Source organism: Chiloscyllium plagiosum, chromosome 38 (assembly GCF_004010195.1).
Source record: "Chiloscyllium plagiosum isolate BGI_BamShark_2017 chromosome 38, ASM401019v2, whole genome shotgun sequence".
Classification (NCBI taxonomy): domain Eukaryota; kingdom Metazoa; phylum Chordata; class Chondrichthyes; order Orectolobiformes; family Hemiscylliidae; genus Chiloscyllium; species Chiloscyllium plagiosum.
In genome coordinates, this window is record NC_057747.1 from 17,455,975 (window position 1) to 17,474,881 (window position 18,907).

General features: G+C 40.0%; 1 protein-coding gene across 1 annotated transcript; it reads left to right on the plus strand.

Moving 5' to 3' along the window:
• The first annotated feature begins 5,690 nt into the window (after window positions 1-5,690).
• rgra (retinal G protein coupled receptor a) lies at window positions 5,691-16,992 on the plus strand. Its single transcript, XM_043679030.1, has 7 exons — window positions 5,691-5,856; window positions 6,466-6,622; window positions 8,286-8,407; window positions 9,563-9,716; window positions 11,917-12,034; window positions 16,120-16,233; window positions 16,552-16,992. The coding sequence occupies exons 1-7, from the start codon at window positions 5,778-5,780 to the stop codon at window positions 16,693-16,695; spliced, it is 888 nt and encodes a 295-aa protein (XP_043534965.1). The 5' UTR covers window positions 5,691-5,777; the 3' UTR covers window positions 16,696-16,992.
• The last annotated feature ends 1,915 nt before the right edge of the window (window positions 16,993-18,907 follow it).

Here is an 18,907-nt window from a genome sequence, read left to right on the forward strand (position 1 = left end):
ACATTGGGAAATGGAGCCTCCTCTTCTGAGTGATGTCTGCATCACTGGCACTTTGAATGACAATATAATGCAATGTGACTCTCTGCCTCATCATTCTGCCTATAGGCTCTTCAGTAAGTATATAATCTCAGCATGGTATTGTATGAAAAGTGGCATGCCAAAATGATCAGGAATATATGTGGCCTGTTTGCCCACACCTACCAATGTTCCATAAAGCATTTCTATGGGCCATGTGAAAGCCTAAGACGTGATAACCTCCCTGCCCAGCATCTGTATGTTTATATGTTTATATCCCTCAATCTTTCTAATTCTCTACATGTGTTGGCATATTTCCACTGTGTGTAGATTTTATTTCTTTATTTTTCTCTCATACTTCTCTGCATTGCAATGCATCTTGCAATGTCTCTTTAAAATCTTTCAGAGTGCTTTTTTGCCAAATTGTTGGATTTTGTATCAAGCAGCAACTATTAATGTTGAGCTCCTAGTGACTGCTAATCATCATCTGTTTAAATATCCTAGTTCTGGCTCTTTATAAATCACAGTTTACATTTTGTTTGGTTCACTTCATATAAATTATCTACTTTCACCATTTTATCACAACTACTAAAACAAGTAAATGGAACTGCATATTGTTCAATCAAATTGTTTTGATCTCTCAACTAGCCTCAAAACAAGTCTTATTCCAACTTAGATTGTTATCTCTCATTTTGTGCTTGGTCTCCATTTATTTTACTCTGGTGATTATAGCATGATTAGTGCATTACAGCATGCAGCAATAGCCTATCTCTTCCATTACTTGATTGTGAGTGTGGCTGCTATAAAGCACGTTAAGGGACTGCATCAGTTTTGTAAATATGGCACAGATTCTTGTCGCAAATGGCAACTCTAATAATGATTTTCTTAATCTGACCCAATGCTTAATCAGATTTGAAAACCCAACCAAGTGATGATTCACAACGCTCAACATCTGTTATTTTGCAATTTATTGAAAGCATACTTACTTTAATAAAATCTGATGTCTCTGAGATATAGTGCAGAGATGGATTATCTTATTCACATGATATGATTGTATGAACATCCCCAGAGTTTAATTGAATATTTTTGTCATTTGGCTCATGCAAATACATCTTACGTGAGTTCAGACCAATGGCCCCTTAATAATCCAATCTTTGTTTGGCTAATGGCAGCATAGCTAAGCTCTTAAAACCAAATTAGCTGTCAATTATTTTTGGGTGATTTTTCTTCTGGGGAAACTGAAAGGTCTGAAGGTAGACAAATCAGCTGGAGCAGATGGACTAAATTTCAGAGTTCTTAAGGAGTTAGCTGAGGATATTGTAGAGGCATTGGTGGTGATCTTGCAGGAATCATTGGCATCAGGGAGGGTTCCACAGAACTGGAAAATGGGTAATGTAACACTCCTGTTTAAGAAGAGAGTGTGGCAGAAGACCGGAAAATATAGACTGGTTAGCCTGACTTTGGTTGCTGGTCAGATTTTAGAGTCCATTATGAAGAATAAGATTATGGAGTAGTTGGAAGTGCATAGTTAAATACAGCTGAGTCAGCACGGCTTTGTCAAGGGGAGGACATGCCTGATACATCTGTTTGAATTCTTTGAGCTGGTAATGAGCAAGTTAGACAAAGGAGAGCCAGTGGATGTCATAGAGTCATAGAGATGTACAGCACAGAAACAGACCCTTCAGTCCAACCCGTCCAAGCCAACCAGATATTCCAACCCAATCTAGTCCCACCTGCCAGCACCCGGCCCATATCCCTCCAAACCCTTCCTATTCATATACCCATCCAAATGCCTTTTAAATGTTGCAATTGTACCAGCCTCCACCACTTCCTCTGCTGCTCATTCCATACATGTACCACTCTCTGCGTGAAAAAGTTGCCCCTTAGGTCTCTTTTATACCTTTCCCCTCTTACCATAAACCTATGCCCTCTAGTTCTGGACTCCCCAACCCCAGGGAAAAGACTTTGCCTATTTACCCTATCCATGCCCCTCAAAATTTTGTAAACCTCTATAAGGTCACCCCTCAGCCTCCAAAGCTCCAGGGAAAACAGCCCCAGCCTGTTTAGCCTCTTCCTATAGCTCAAATCCTTCAGCCCTGACAACATCCTTGTAAATCTTATCTGAACCCTTTCAAATTTGATATCTTTTCAATAGGAAGGAGACCAGAATTGCACACAATATTCCAATAGTGGCTTAACCAATGTGCTGTACAGCTGCAACATGACCTCCCAACTCCTGTACTCAATACTCAGGATTCCCTCCAACAACTTGCTCACCACCAAGGTCAGGCTCACTGGTCTATAGTTCCCTGGCTTGTCCTTACTGCCCTTCTTAAACAGTGGCACCACTTTTGCCAACCTCCAGTCTTCTGGCACCTCACCTGTGACTATCGATGATACAAATATCTCAACAAGAAGCCCAGCAATCACTTGTCTAGCTTCCCACAGAGTTCTCGGGTACACCTGATCAGGTCCTGGGGATTTATCCACTTTTACTCATTTCAAGACATCCAGATGTATTTGAATTACTAAAAGGCCTTTACAATGTGCTGCACAGGAGGCTGCTGAATAAAATAAGAGCCCATGGTGTAAGGGATAAGGTACTGGCATGGATAGAGGATTGGCTGACTGGTAGAAGACATAGAGTAGGGATAAATTGGGCTTTTTCAGGATGGCAGCCAGTAGCTAGTGGCGTTCTGCAGGGGTCAGTTTTCAGATCACAATTATACATGTTATGCATTAGAAATCTGAATGAAGGAACTGAGGGCATTGCTGCTAAGTTTGTAGATGACAAAGGTAGCCAGGGCAGGTACTATTGAAGAAGGGAGGAGGCTGCAGAGGAATTGGAGAGGCGAGAAGAGTGGAAAAGAAGTGGCAGATGGAACACAATGTGGGAAGGCGTGAGATGTGTACTTTGGTGGAAGAATAGAGGTATAGACTAGTTTCTAAATAGGGAAAGGCTTTAGAAATCTGAAGCTCAATGGAATTTGGAAGTCCTAGTTCAGGATTCTTTTAAGATGTTTCTACTTTTGGGAGAGACTGGAACCTGAGGGCACAGGCTCAGAGTGAAGGGACAGCCCTTCAGAAATGAAAAAAAGAGCTATTTTTTCAGCCGGAGGGTGGTTAATCTATGGAACTCATTGCTACAGATGGCTGTGGAGGCCAAGTCATTGAGTGTATTTAAGAGGGAGAGAGGTAGATTCTTCATTAGTAAGGGGATTATGGGGAGATGGCAGGAGAATAGGATTGAAAAACACATCAGCCATGATCAAATGGAGAAGCAGACTTGATGGACTAAATCATCTAATTCTGTTCCTATATCTTATAGCCTTTTGGTCTCATCATTTGTCTGTAGAAGACATTGGAATCCTCCTTTATGTTGGATGCCCATCAATTTCAATATTCCCACAATGCTTCTCTTACTTACTTTGTTACCACCCCACTGAAGCTTCTATATTCGGCCTGGTTCTCAATTGCATTTTTATGTGACACCTTGCATTAGTAACCTGTTTCTTTGTCAGAATTTCTACATCTTATGTGATCCAGGAAGCTTTGAATTTGTTTGCCTCACCTTTTCATTTTGAAAGAGTTTTCCTTCTCTTTTCCCTTTATTGATCCAATCAAGGGATGTGGGTTTTACTGCTGGGCCAGCATTTATTACCCATCTCTCGTCACCCTTGAGAAAATGATGAGCTGTCATCTTGGACTACAGCAGTCCATTTGGTGTGAGCTGGAGGTTGGGGCAAATGTTGGGGTGCTCACTGGGTTGGGGTGGTATAGCAGCAAGGGGTGGGGTTTGCAATGATAGGTGGGTGAGGGGTTGGGGTAACATGTGGGTAAGAGGATACAATGCCAGATGATTGAGGAGGTAATGTGAATGATGACTGAGGGGTGGGGCGGCAGCTGAGTGTCGTCCTCATTAGCAGTCACTCACTAACAATTATAATTGTCTATCTCAGAAATTCCGTGTCACTGGTCATGGGTTCTGTGGACCCTTATATGGCACTGATGAGCCTGATCCTAGAGCTACATCTCCCACTACACCTTTGGCAGATGTCTCCAGGAGATGGAATTGGTCCTTGTCCTCGAGATCACTGGCTTTCCTTTCTCCGGTTCCTTTTCTGTACTTGCTCTTGCTGGAATAGCGTGTCATGTGGGTGAGGGGTAGGTTGGTAGGTGGATGAGGGCATAGGGTGACAGTGATTGAAGGGTTGAGATGTCAGGTAGGTGAGGGGGTGCATGGCAGGAGGGTAGGTGTTAGGATAGCAGATCGGTGAAGGGTTTACATACCATGTAGGCAAAGGGATAGGTACATGGATGAATGAGTAGAGTAGATCATGATGTGGTTGGGGGAAAGAGATTCAGGTTGAAGGTATTTACAAGACAAATCCATTTCGGGGTGGTTGGGTCCAACTGGGGGCAGGTATGCTTGAGTGATTGGTCTTTGGAATCGCTTTGAGTAGTTGGAGGGTTCAGATTTATGTGGCGATGAGGGTGTCGGTGAGGTGCAATGGAAGGAGTATCTAGTATCTGTGGAGAGTCTGATGGGGGTGAATTGTGAGTTTCAATCCCTCTAACGTGTCCTGGGTAACTATTAAACAAAACCAGTCAGGACTGCACAAAGTCTCAACCTCTAACTCAGAGCTGGGTCTTTTCTCAGAGGGTTCTCAGAAATCCCCTCAGAAATCTCAACTTCCAGGGTCATTCCCAGGGAATCAGCCCCATCAGCATTTCCACGTGATTTTTCTGTCTATGCTGCTGCAACAATTATTTTCCCATCAGAACATCTTTCCACCTGGCAGTCTGCCCCTGAAACCCATCAATCCTATTTATCAAACTCCTTCATTCGCACACATTGTGAGAAACAATTCCCAATGCAATATTGTCTGCCAGTCTGAATAATGATTTAATCTAAGCTTCCCCATTGCACCGAGAAGCAAAACCTGAATTGCTTAATCCTGAAATTGTATCCACCATTGGAATGCTACGTGGAGACTGTACCATTTTACCTTTAAGTCATTCACCATCTGGTTTCTCCATCCGTTTTTAGCAGAGGTATCTCCATGCATTTCTCCATTGTTACGCCAAAGATAGTACAATGTCAAACACTTAATAGCATGGCCTTACAACCAACTTATATTACAAATGAAGTGCAGCGGTATAGATCTGTGACCACCTCTTCCATGGGTGACCTACTTCACATAAAATGATAAATGACTGCAAAGTTTAGTGGAAAAGCCATATAGTAAAACATTAGTATTATTGAAGTTGTAAAGTGAGAACACAGAATACAACGAACTCATTCTTCACAGCTGGCTATATTGGAACTGATTGCATTTTAATTAAATGAAGCAGTGTAAATCATTTAACTTGGACAGACATGTTTGTTGATCATTGTAATTATGGGTAAGAATATTCGCAAATGTAAGAGAATTGTTATTAAAGAACGATTGTGTATAAAACAGTATGGTGCCAGAATGGTCACTCAATCTTGGCCACAAGAACAATAAATTATGCTCCTTCACAAAGGCCTGGCTGTGATTTAATGAATGCATTTCAAAGTCTGCAAATGCGATTTAATAGGCTTGACTGTACTGCAGTCATGAGACACTCTTCAAGATTGCTAAACCTTCCCCCTGCCCTCCTCTCTGTCCCAGAAATTACATAAACAACTGACGTGTATCAATGCTTGTTTAATGCCTTGATTTGATCAGCAATATTTAAGGGAACAAGTCAGGTTCTTGCTGTACCAGGGTGTAAAAATGGTATCTACCAAACCTATCATTGAGGGATTCAGTGAGCTGGAAGTATTTGCACTCGGGACTGCTCTATTACTTGAAGGTAAAGATGGGCTTGTTTGATTTCACAGAAACTTGTAAAATTGATATATCGGTATACATTAGATTAATTTATCCTCAGTTTCTGCCATTAATACAATATTCCCTCACAGTGACAATGCAATGTCCTTGAACACCAATTTGTGATAATAATTTTGCCTCCTTGTAGCATATGAATAAGTGGGAAAACTCTAGGTTTATGTGAGTCAATATCAAATATATGTGTGAATGCTATGTTTGTCTAGCAAGACAATATTTTACCTTTCACATTTGCATTAGCCAAGAAAATCTTAGAATTCAAATGAGATTTCCAAAGTGCATGTCTGGGATTACTTTGCATGGTTATTTCAGCTATTAGAAAAACTGAACACAGCAAATTCAATAAACTCCAGACTACATTGTAAGTGTGATTATATGTGAGCTGGTTTGATAATGATTTAACTACAACCTGCTTCAACATTAATGAATAAAGGGGTACTTTGTTGACGTGGTGTTACTTCTCAAGAAAAAAGCAAAGGAAAACATTGTAACTGTGTGATGCAGCCCAAATGAAAAGCAATATGTTATGTCTCATCATTTGGACCCATCCCTTGATTTCTGTTCTCTTTCACAGCTCTCCTTGGACTTCTCCTGAATGTGATAACGATTTTATCCTTTTACAAGATAAAGGAAATCCAGACACCAAGCAATCTCTTAATAGCCAGCTTGGCTGTATCAGACACTGGCATCTGCTTGAATGCATTTGTAGCTGCTTTCTCAAGCTTTCTAAGGTAGACACGGTTATCAATTTCTCGGTTTGGTTTCAGAAAATTACATAAGGTGTACAGCACAGAAGAAGGTAATTTGGCTCAATTGATCGATTCCAGTGTTACAGCAGCCTCTTCTCATCCTTCATCACATCCAATCAATGTTACTTTCTATTCCTCCCTCCTTCATGTTGTAACAATCAAATGGCAAGGGGGAATGAGTTCTGTTTTTCTCAATTCCCCCTCAGTCAATTGCAAGAAGTATTTTTTACTTCTTTAGCATGCAGTTGTACCACACATTAATTAAAGATATGGGTAGTAGACCAAAATAAAGGAACCAATTACAAGGGTTTCTTAAGTAAAAGAATATTTCTATTACTTATTAACCCCGAGTAAAATAATAAAAACACAACATCAAAACTACACAACACAGCTGATAACTTTAAAAGGATAAGTGCCTTGTACAGACAGTAAGAATAAAGGCTACACTTAAAATCCTTAGAATTCTTCAGGTGTAAGACTTCTAACCTGACACCACAGTTGTTTAATTGTCAATTGGTAACCTCAGCAGTGGTAAAACTTGTAGGTACCTTGGAGGTGGAGGTGCCTTGGACTGGGGTGGGCAAGATCAAAAGTCACACAACACTGTGTTATAGTTTAACAAGTTTATTTGAAATCACAAGCCTTCAGAGTGCTGCCCCTTTGTCACTTGAACTGTACTTTCCACAATTTGTTTTTTCATAATTTGTTTTATCATTTGATGCTGTCTTCCTCCGATGATGAGAAACACAGAGAGGAAGAAAGTGTCCTGCTATTAGCAATCCCGATTCTTTCTTTCTGCTCTGCTGGTTAAAACCACCTACTGAAATATGGCTTAGTATATATTCCGGTGTTTGATTTCATTGTCTTCACAAACTGTCTTTGCAGTCACGTCTCTCATCTGTCAAAATATGCAATTATCACACAGTTGTGAATTAAAACAGAAGACGTGAATCTGAGATGCTTATTTCAATTGTCAAGTTTCAAAATGTTTATATAAAATGACAATTTCAACGCAGGTGGTTTTGTTTATTCCACATTAGACTGCTGGACTTAGCTCAGCCTATTGTCAGGTAATCATGAAAATCATTGTAGAAGAGTTTTATTCTTTTAAAACAATTTTAGTCAATAAAATGTATAAGGTATAAAAATCAGATGATGGAAATTAACATCCATATTTACCACCATTGTAACATTATATTTATCTAGCTGCCTCTTAAATGTTAAATATATGTTTCACATTCTAATTAAAGAGTTCTCCTGAATTTGCAACTGGATTTATTAGTTGCTGCCTTATGTTTATAGTACCTAATTTTGAACTCCCATACTTGGACACTTACCCTATATTGTTGAATTTTTTAGACTAGTCTTAAAGGTTAAAATTATAGTTACATGATACTACTTTTGAGGGGCTGAAATTCATGCTACATTCCAAAATATTGTATCATTAGCAGAAGCCCAATTGGTCACTAAATAAAGAAAGAAAAAAATGTTGATCTGTTATCTGTAAAGAACTAGGGTTGACTTTTACATGAGATAAATGGAAAATGCCAGATTTTTCGGACAAAAATAGGGAATTGACTTTTACATGAGATTGACTTTTACTCACGTATGTACAGTATATGTTTGTTGCCTGCTTCCCTCACAGGTATTGGCCTTATGGATCTGAAGGTTGCCAGACTCACGGTTTCCAAGGATTTTTGACATCCCTCGCCAGTATTAATGCATGTGCTGCCATTGCTTGGGACAGGTACCACCTAAACTGTAGCAGTAAGTCATTCCAAGCTAACTCTGAAACACAACTGACACAGACTGAATTGCCTTCTGACAATAACGTTTTGTTTCAGTTTATCCTCTTTACAGTTTACAAAGTAAATCTGAGAAGGTCAGGAAATTATGAAATATAAAGAAGTGTTATATTTTTTTCCCCTAAGACAATTAGATTATAAAAGAAGCATAGGAAACTTTAAATTTGTAATGAAGACATGGTTGAAACCTTTTCTGGGATCGACTTGTATAACAGTTTAATCTGCCTCTCTGGAGCCTTAGAAAAACAAGTTTATTCATCTGAGTGTCAGAGATGTGAACAAACTGTAAAATTGGAAGCAGGACAAAAAATTCCAAATCCATTTGAAGCCTGATAAAGTTGTGTCCAGCTCCTTATTAAAACAGCAGTCATTGTGAAGCTTATTAGGATTCATCCCTTGTGAACAAATTAACAATTAGTGAAAGACTCATTGTGCAGTTGATCTTTCTTTAAGCAGTCTGTTGGCCAATTCTAGCCAAGTGGAGCTTCAACTTATTCCCGTTTCTCCTTTAACAAAGCACTTAAGTGTAGTGATTCCAAATAGTCACAGTGCTGGTCAGTTATATAAAGAGCTGTGGAAATAATCCCCTTTTCATGAACTGGAAATGCACTAAAGCTGATGTAATTTTTTTAAAATTTCCACGTTCTCTTCTAACCAGAGGATGGTGATGCATTACTGGACTGTAATTCCATTGTGGCAGTAAAGCCTTTACAAGCTGCTTAATTATAGGAAAGCATTATGGTCAACCTTCAAACTGTCCACACTTTTGTTAGAAAAGGTCACTCGAGAACTGTTAGAGGTAAGAATCCTGGATAACTTCCATTTATCTAACCCCATATATCACGGATCAAACTTGGGACCATTTTGGAGTGATGCTCAGCTGATTGGTGATTCAAATCACAGTATACCCTGACATACCTGAATGTTGGCAATAGTTTGTACATGTCCAGAAAACTAAGCAAGCTATAATATTAAAGTTGTTTTCTTTTCTGCAAATTAATTGTGAAAATGCTGGTTGGTGAACTTAACGGTGAGTTAGCTTAGCTTAGATTTTCACTGATTAAATACTGCTTACGTATGGATTGACATCCATCCATGCATTAAATCCTATTTATAGGATCTAGATTACAATGGAACAGTACCGTGACTATTTTGGCAATTATCTGGGGATTTGCTGGATTCTGGGCTTCTATGCCCTTATTTGGATGGGGTGAATATGATTACGAACCATTAAGAACTTGCTGCACCCTGGACTACTCAAAAGGTGACAGGTACGTCGATGAATTTCTTATTAATGCAATTCATCCTCAGGATGTAGGTCTTGCTGGCAAGAGTGGCATTTATTGGCAATCCATAGTAGCGCTGAGAAAGTGTAGTGGACCTTCTTTGTTCTTGGTTAGCACAAACAAATAATTTTGCAAAGCTGTTGGACAGAGACGATAAGAATTAATCAAGAGGCACAGTTAGTCAGTTTGCAGATGACACCAAAATTGGAGGTGTAGTGGACAGATTACAACAGGATCTTGAGCAGATGTGCCAATGGGCTGAGAAGTGGCAGATTGAGTTTGATTCAGGTAAATGCGAGGTGCTGCATTTTGGGAAAGCAAACCTTGGCAGGACTTATACACTTAATGGTAAGGTCTTAGGGAGTGTTGCTGAACAAAGAGACCTTGGAGTGCAGGTTCATAGCTCCTTGAAAGTGGAGTCGCAGGTAGATAGGATAGTGAAGAAGGCGTTTGGTATGCTTTCCTTTATTGGTCAGAGTATTGAGTACAGGAGTTGGGAGGTCATGTTGCAGCTGTACAGGACATTGGTTAGGCCACTGTTGGAATATTGCAAGCAATTCTGGTCTCCTTCCTATTGGAAAGATGTTGTGAAACTTGAAAGGGTTCAGAAAAGATTTACAAGAATGTTGCCAGGGTTGGAGGATTTGAGCTATAGGGAGAGGCTGAAAAAGCTGGGGCTGTTTCCCCTGAAGCGTCAGAGGCTGAGGGGTGACCTTATAGAGGTTTATAAAATGTTGAGGGGTAAATAGGCAAAGTCTTTTCCCTGGAGTTGGGGAGTCCAGAACTAGAGGACATGGGTTTCGGGTCAGAGGGTAAAGATATAAAAGAGACTTAAGGGGCAACTTTTTCACGCAGAGGGTGGTACGTGTATGGAATGAGCTGCCAGAGGAAGTGGTGAAGGCTGGTACAATTGCAACATTTAAGAGGCATTTGGATGGGTATATGAATAGAAAGGGTTTGGAGGGATATGGGCCGGGTGGTGGCAGGTATGGGACTAGATTGGGTTGGGATATCTGGTCAGCATGGACGGGTTGGACCGAAGGGTCTGTTTCCATGCTGTACATCTCTATGACTCTATGACATGGAACAGGAAGATAGTTTCACCTTCTGGCCACTAAATGGCTAATTCAAGTGGGCAGATGACTGACTGTTTCGCATGCTCTACAGGCCTCTGATCATCATTTGACCCTGAAGTCAGGGTCCCAAAACCCAAAAGGAAATTTTTTTGAACACCAAAGACCTGATGACTCTTCAACCCTATCTCATACATCAATGTTAGCTCCCAGTCACCCAACAGCTTAATTTTAAAATCCTTGATTTCGCTTTTAAATTCCTCATGACCTCACTTGATCCTATCTCTGCATCCTCCTCCAGCTCTACCATTTCTTTAAACTCTGCATCCCTCTGCCAATTATCCTCTTGTACATTACCCCCACTTGCTTTGCCCATCTTTGGCAGTCATGCCTTCAGAAGCCTAAGCTCCCACTGGCAATCTCTAAATTCTTCTTTAAGACCCTCCATACACCTGGTCTATTCACCCTTTTGCTCATCACATCTGATCTTTTCTTCTGTGGCTTGATATCCATCTTCCATCACACCTCTGTGAAGCTCCTTGGAATCTCACTCTAAATAAAAGGCACTACATAAATGCAAGTTGTATCTGGGCAGAAGAACACTTACAAATTTAAATCCTTTTGCAGAAAAGGAGAATTACTGCTCTCAAAATGCAGGTAAATTCTTGGAGTGCTAATGGGTGTCCATTGGGATCCAGGAGAATGTTACAAACAAAATTTGACACTATGTTGGATCTAAAGTCTATGCAGCATCAAACTGAATCACATCAGCTCTGATTCCAGACATGCACTACTTTTGCTCCATGTGAAGTACCAGCTGCAAAGCTAAAAGTATGAAGCACCTTAGATTAATTCAGTTTAAATAAAGAAAGACATTCTGTTCCTTTTGAGAAATTAGTCCTGAGCAGATATCTTCAATGAGGCCTGAGGATCCCTTTGGGAATACTCTTGTAGCTACATTGCCTGCAGCAAGTCAAAGCTCAACCATGTCCACTGTCTGCATAATATAAACTGCAGATGCTGTAAAATTAGGCATGTTATTCTCCTCTGTGAAACATGAATTGGAGTCTGACACATAACATTGTCTGTACCTTGATTTATTTTCCCACCAGAACATTTGTCTCATTCTTCATTTCGGTGGCATTTTTTGAATTTGTCTTCCCACTTTTCATCTTGGTAACTTCTTACCAATCTTGTGCCAATAAATTCAAGAAAACCGGACAAGTCAAGGTAAAAATAAGTTATGTAATCTTATTAAGCCTGCAACAAAATGTCTTCGATATTTTCATTGCCATGACAGTACACTTGCAGTTTAAACATAGTTTTCTTGATTGTTTTAATGATCTTACTGTACAGACTTTTGTTCTAAATGCATTAAAAGGGGATAGTGCATAAAAAAAACAACTGTGCATAACTTCTTCTAATTCATTATATGGGGCAATAATATTTGCCAAGTGCTAATCAAAGCAAGTTATTAATGGAGCAAGTTGTTTAACAAATACAATGAAAGAGTGTGTTTCTGTAAATTAGTATGAGCAAATACTGAGACGTTGTCACAATTGGTGAAGTTATCAGGGATACATCTCTAGGTGGTTGGTGGTCTGACATCATTAGATTATCTTTCTATCGCACATCTGGGGATGTCAGATTGACTTAACTGGTAAAGGGAATTGAGCAGAAATGTTAACTCCTATAATGCATTCTGTAAAATAGATTTCACTCACCACATCCACGAGTGACAATGTTCCCAAACTTATATGACCATATCCTGTTGAGTGCATCTCCTGTCTTCTTTGGATTACAAGTGTTAGTTTCAAGAGTGTCGTGCCAATGAGCTCCTTTCCAAGGAGGCTTACCTGTCTCAGTTGGATCTTCCCTCGTGCTGTACTTACTTTCCACATGGGTACTATCCGAGCTAGTTTGACCATTTCTCATCCCTCCAAATCCTGCAATAACTATACAGTTAAATCATTGTAACTTCTTCCTGAAGCATGCTAAAAAAAAAGTCTTATTCCCTATGTTGCTATAGCTGTACTTGTATAAGTTCCCTTTCTACTTCTGATAGATGAAGAAACTACTTACAGAAAGAGCTTGGAGAAAACAAAAAGAGTGTTTTTCTAATGAAGAGTAGTGAAGAGAGTGAGTCTATTCCTATTTCTACATTTACAGATAGAAACTGACTGGGATATACGTCAGACTAAGAATATCTGCTACTATTATCTGGAGAACCATCATGCTTTATTTTTATGCATTTGCATCAAAGAAATGTTCACATCCCATTTTCCTGTTGACTGGTTTTCTTGTTCAAAACTAATGATCCCATAAATCTCATAACATCTTGGAGTCCCATCCTTAAGTCCTTGGGCTGCCTTTAAATTGATCAAACCTGGATTCTTGAAGATTTTGAAACTGAATGTATTGTTCCTATTCCCAGGTTGTCCACATAATTTTAACAATTTAATATTTTGTGAAATATTGCCCTTGGCTCTGATTTTTGATTTTGAAATAACTAAAGGTGCCAATGTAATGTTATAGATGAGTCATGGGAATCTGATTGCACATTAACATAGATACTGTAGTTTGGAACTACAGATGGTGATGTTAGGGACTTCAATTTTCTTATCATCACATGCATGGCCACTCGGGTGTTTGGCAAGTATTTGCTGTTGATACTCAGTCTTTTTGGTCACGTTATGAATGCACTTTCTTTGTCTATCAAGGCCATCGAGAAGTGGGACTTGAACTTTGAACTTCTGGGTCAGGAACAAGAACTCGCTGTCCCAAACATCCTCAACAATGTTACCAGTAGGGAATGGTTATTTGTAGAGACAAGCATTCATGCTGAAACTAATTTTGAATATTTATAGTTTAGATTAGGTTAGATTTCCTACAGTATAGAAACAGGCCCTTCGGCCCAACATGTCCATAATGACCATCTGAAGAGTAACCCACCCAGGCTCATTCCCCTACCCTATATTTACCCTGACTAATGCACCTAGCACTATGGGCAATTTAGCATGGCCAACTCACCTGACCTGCACATCTTTGGATTGTGGGAGGAAATCGGAGCACCCAGAGGAAACCCACAGAGACGGTCATCCGAGGTGGGAATCGAACCTGGGTCCCTGGCGCTGTGAGGTAGCAGTGCTAACCACTGAGCCACTGTGCCGCTGAGTCCCCCACCCCCTAATGCTGTTTAATTAACTAAGAACTCATGCTAGCTACAAAGAGTATGACTTGATGGTTCCTGCTCAGTATCAATGTCCAAGCATTCAATTCAATGATTGACTCCATCCTGACTGGGCAGTTTTGTTGTAAAGCTCCACTTTGTGTACATCCCAAGCCATTAACAGCATTTCCCATCCAAATAGGTATTGTGAATCTTCAATACAGTGATAGCAGGAATGCAAAATGCAGCTATGAAGAAAACCTCAATGAGGGCACTTTTTAATGTGGCAAACCAACAGAGATATTCAAGAAGTGCCAAGTGATGAAAACTGTTCCATGAAATGGTAACAAGAGGGAAAAGTCTGATGAAGAATGAAGGAATAATTTAGAAAATATTTTTCGCATGATGACTTACTTGGACAGAATACGCTTCTTTCAATTCCCATTATGGCTGAGTGGAACACCCTCAAACAACAATTTGATGACTATTTGTAGAGGAATATATACAATGAACCAGGAAGAGAACAAGAACTAGCAGATTTTTGGATGTGTAATTTCTGTTATTATATTTAGAATTTTTTTTTTCTGCTTCTGTGAATGCCCAGATGCTCTTTCTTGTATTGCTTCGAGGCCAAAATGGAAGGCGGCTGTTACAATAGAATCAAAAGAGGAACAGCACGGAAAGAGATCACTAGATTTTTGTTGGATCTTTCCAGTAGCAACTCAATTAGCCCAACCTTTCTCCAAATCCAAGCAATTCTTGTCCTTTAGCTATTATTCCTGTACCCTTTTGAGGTATTCAATTGAACTTGTTTCCAACACACTATCAGCCGGTGCGTTCCAAATCCTAACCAATTATTCCTGGTGTACATCTGCCAGGCCAGGCCTTTCATTGCAAACTGTTAATCTTAATGGAGGGTTGATAATTAGTGAGGATATTGCTGAATTTCTCGTAAAATGGTGACAAAATAGGACGCTCCAGCCGGAGCTCATCAGCCATGCCTGTTCTTTTCTTCCTTTTTCTTTTTCTCTCCCTCTTTCCCTCTCTAGTCTTCCTTCTCTTGGCCTTGGACACCCAGCCTCAGCCTCTGATTCCTGGATTCCAAAGCAGGGACAGCGGTTGGCGGCCTCAAGTGGGGACACCAGACCCGCAGCCCAGTGCAAAGCGGGGGGCAGCGGCCCAGGGCAGAACATGGTGGCAGCCATCAGTCAGGCCAAGTGGAATCCCCCCATGCTGGTCTGCTGCGGAGAGCCCTTGGCGAGAGGCTGGGATGCTTAACTTTTTAACTTTTTGTTTTTCTACCTTATACTTATACTCTGTATGGCCGTTATGTAATTTTGTTTCATTTCTCTATTCTGTGCCTGATTGCACCTGGGTAATGTGTACGTAAGATGGCACCATGTTTTGGTGACATTGTTGCACTGTAACTGAAGAAGCTGTACCAAGGTATGTTTGGACCTAAAATGGTGCTGTAAGTGGCAACTTGTCAACTCTTCACTGTACTCATTTGAGTACATGTGACAATAAAGCTAATTTAATTAAAATTCTTCTAATTCTGCTGCTGACAGTCCAAATAGTCCATTTGTCAGCACAACTACAAAAGACAGTATTACAACATGAAGGGAATAGTCAAATTGAAAAAGAAGTAGTCCTCAAGAAAAGAATTATTTTGACTTCTCACATTGTTGCTGCTCTTTCTGAGATTAGCATCTGAATGCAAATCTGATTCGGAAGTTTCTTGTCTGTAGAGGGTTCAGCTGTGCGCAAAATAAATGAGGTGAACCGTTTAGGGGGACCTAGAATGGATATTAGGTATCTTAGAAAATTAATCTAGAGAGGAACCACAAGGCATGGAATTATAATCCAGTGAGGGTTTAATATTATCAAAGAACGGGGAAAAGATAGAGCAATTTAAACCAGTGATTAATTCTCTACAGCTAGCTAAGGATAGTGGGTTAATGTATGGATTTCACAGGCTTGGACTGACAAGTCTGATAAATAAGGAGGTGGAAGCTAGAGACAGATTGGGTAATATCATTGACACAAGATAGACATAATTCTAGTGCAACCTGATGGTTTAGCATCATAGTAATACGATCATTGCACGACTTGAGCCATTCTCACTCAATTTGTTTTGTTTCCTCAGTTTAATACTGGATTACCTTTTAAGACTCTTTTAATATGCTGGGGACCATATAGCCTGCTGTGCATGTATGCTGTCATGGAAAATGTTACTGTATTGTCTCCAAAACTAAGAATGGTGAGTAGTAATAGTTGGTATTATATCAAAAAGTCATGATTATAAATTGGTGTGGGGTGGGAGTTACACAAATAGTGCTATTTTACTAAAGGATAAACCAGAATGATTCTTTTGATTTTCACTCTATTTTTCAAATATTATACCGATTGGAGATAAACAAATAGAAAGAATAGTAAATTAGCTACTTGTTTAGAGAAGCATTATGTTGATATAGATATATGATTCTTGTTTCATATATTTTGTTTCTATTATTGAGTTTTATACATTTTCAAAACTAAAGTCACTATGTATGCTTTCTGCTTACTCTTGTCTTGACAGCTTCCTGCCATTCTTGCAAAAACATCACCTATAGCCAATGCTTTTGTCTATGCTCTTGGAAATCCAAACTACAGAGGAGGGATCTGGTCCTTCTTAACAGGAGAGAAAATTGGATCCATTGAAATGGATGGGAAGCTTAAATAAGTGAAATACAACCACTTACAGAACAATCATTGGAACATGAACTGAAGTGCCAACAGAAGCTTTTGACCCAACCTTTATATCAAGTTGCTTTCACAGTAGAAGCACTTTGTACCTTTCACAAATCAAGGAGTTAGAATGAATATACTGGCAGTTTATAACAACACTTGAACACGCATGCACAGCTATTGGCTCCAAAAGGCCGTAACTCCATGTTATTTACATACACAAACAAAAACAGAAATTGCTGGAACATCTCAACCTGTCTGGCAGCATCTGTGGAGACAAATCAGAATTAATATTTTGGGTCCAGTGACCCTTCTTCAGAACAGATTTCTCTCCACAGAGCACCCAGACCTGCTGAGATTTTGTTTCTGATTTGCAGCATCCACAGCTCTTTTGTTTTTATTTTAATCCCATGTTGTTTAAGACTGCTCAGTTGGTTGCAAATAAATTACATTCTATATTCTATTTTTTGTAGTCCCTTTGATATTTGCACTTCAGCTGATCTATAGATGATGAATAGCTATGGAAAATTTGTTATTTGTTGAACTGGAGCAATGCGCAATTAGAAATGCACAGCTTGGTTTAAAAAGAAGGTGAAGGTTATAACATGAATGGATTCACTCCTTCCTCTATGGAAATGTCTGAATGCAGAATATGACTACATTTTCAAAAATACAGTTGGTTCTGACATGATGCAATAGTTCTATTCCCAAGCAATCACACGTTATAAGAAAATTGTATAATAGCAGTGCCATTTAAACTGATGGGGCCAGAATTGCGTTATAGCCAATACAGGTAAGGAAAGTTCGCTTTCTGCAAATAATGGTCTAAATTCTTCAATTGCATTATAGCCAATTCGCGTTGAAGAAACACACATCATATCAGAACCGACTGTACATTCTCAGCCATTTGTGAAAATTGGAGAAAGATTGCAAATGAGTCTGAAGATGGAGCTGTTGTTTTGAGAAATTGTTAACAATATACGTAAATATTATAGACGTGACATAATGATCAGCCATTGCATTGAAAAAACAATTAGCATGGTGTATTTTTCTTACAGGCTGCAGATACATAATTAGTTTTTGTGTTAGAGCACTAACTGGATGGCCATATATTTTGACAGTGTTTATCTTTTCAATGTTATACATTTGAACTCAAGGGGGTTTAATTTTGGATGAATTTAGACATTGATGGAAATGTGTTGCTGGAGAAGCGCAGCAGGTCAGGCAGCATCTAGGGAACAGGAGAATCGACGTTTCGGGCATTAGCCCTTCTTCAGGAATGAGGAAAGTTTGTCCAGCAGGCTAAGATAAAAGATAGGGAGCAGGGACTTGGGGGAGGGGCGTCGGAAATGTGATAGGTGGAAAAAGGTCAAGGTGAGGGTGATAGGACAGATTGGGGTGGGGGCGGAGAGGTCGGGAAGAAGATTGCAGGTTAGGGAGGCGGTGCTGAATTTGATGGTTTTGACTGAGACAGGCTGGGGGGAGGGGAAATGAGGAAACTGGTGAAATCCGAGTTCAACCCTTGTGGTTGGAGGGTTCCTAGACGGAAGATGAGGCGTTCTTCCTCCAACCATCGTTTCGCTGTGGTCTGACGATGGAGGACTCCTCCATCGTCAGACCACAGCAAAACGACGGTTGGAGGAAGAACGCCTCATCTTCCACCTAGGAACCCTCCAACCACAAGGGATGAACTCGGATTTCACCAGTTTCCTCATTTCCCCTCCCCACAGCCTGTCTCAGTCAAATCCATCAAATTCAGCACCGCCTTCCTAACCTGAGATCTTCTTCCCGACCTCTCCGCCCCCACCCCAGTCTCACCTATCACCCTCACCTTGACCTCTTTCCACCGATCACATTTCCGACGCCCCTCCCCCAAGTCCCTCCTCCCTACCTTTTATCTTAGCCTGCTGGACAAACTTTCCTCATTCCTGAAGAAGGGCTTATGCCCGAAACGTCGATTCTCCTGTTCCCTAGATGCTGCCTGACCTGCTGCGCTTCTCCAGCAACACATTTCCATCTCTGATCTCCAGCATCTGCAGACCTCATTTTCTCTTCATGAATTTAGACATTGACAAGCTCACAGAAACCCCACTTCAAAGTGATCTATGTGTTTCAATTCAGAAAAAAAACTGAATGCTTATTTTAATCTCAAAACAATTGGAAGTTTCACTCTAAATTGTTAACCTTTAACATTCTTTTTAAGTTTA

Bases quoted from the DNA above. Each gene is read 5' to 3' on its own strand.
- rgra (XM_043679030.1), top strand. From the start codon at position 5,778: ATGGTATCTACCAAACCTATCATTGAGGGATTCAGTGAGCTGGAAGTA. The intron at 5,857-6,465 runs GTAAAGATGGGC...TCTCTTTCACAG, and splicing joins GACTGCTCTATTACTTGAAG to CTCTCCTTGGACTTCTCCTG. The intron at 8,408-9,562 runs GTAAGTCATTCC...TCCTATTTATAG, and splicing joins GTACCACCTAAACTGTAGCA to GATCTAGATTACAATGGAAC.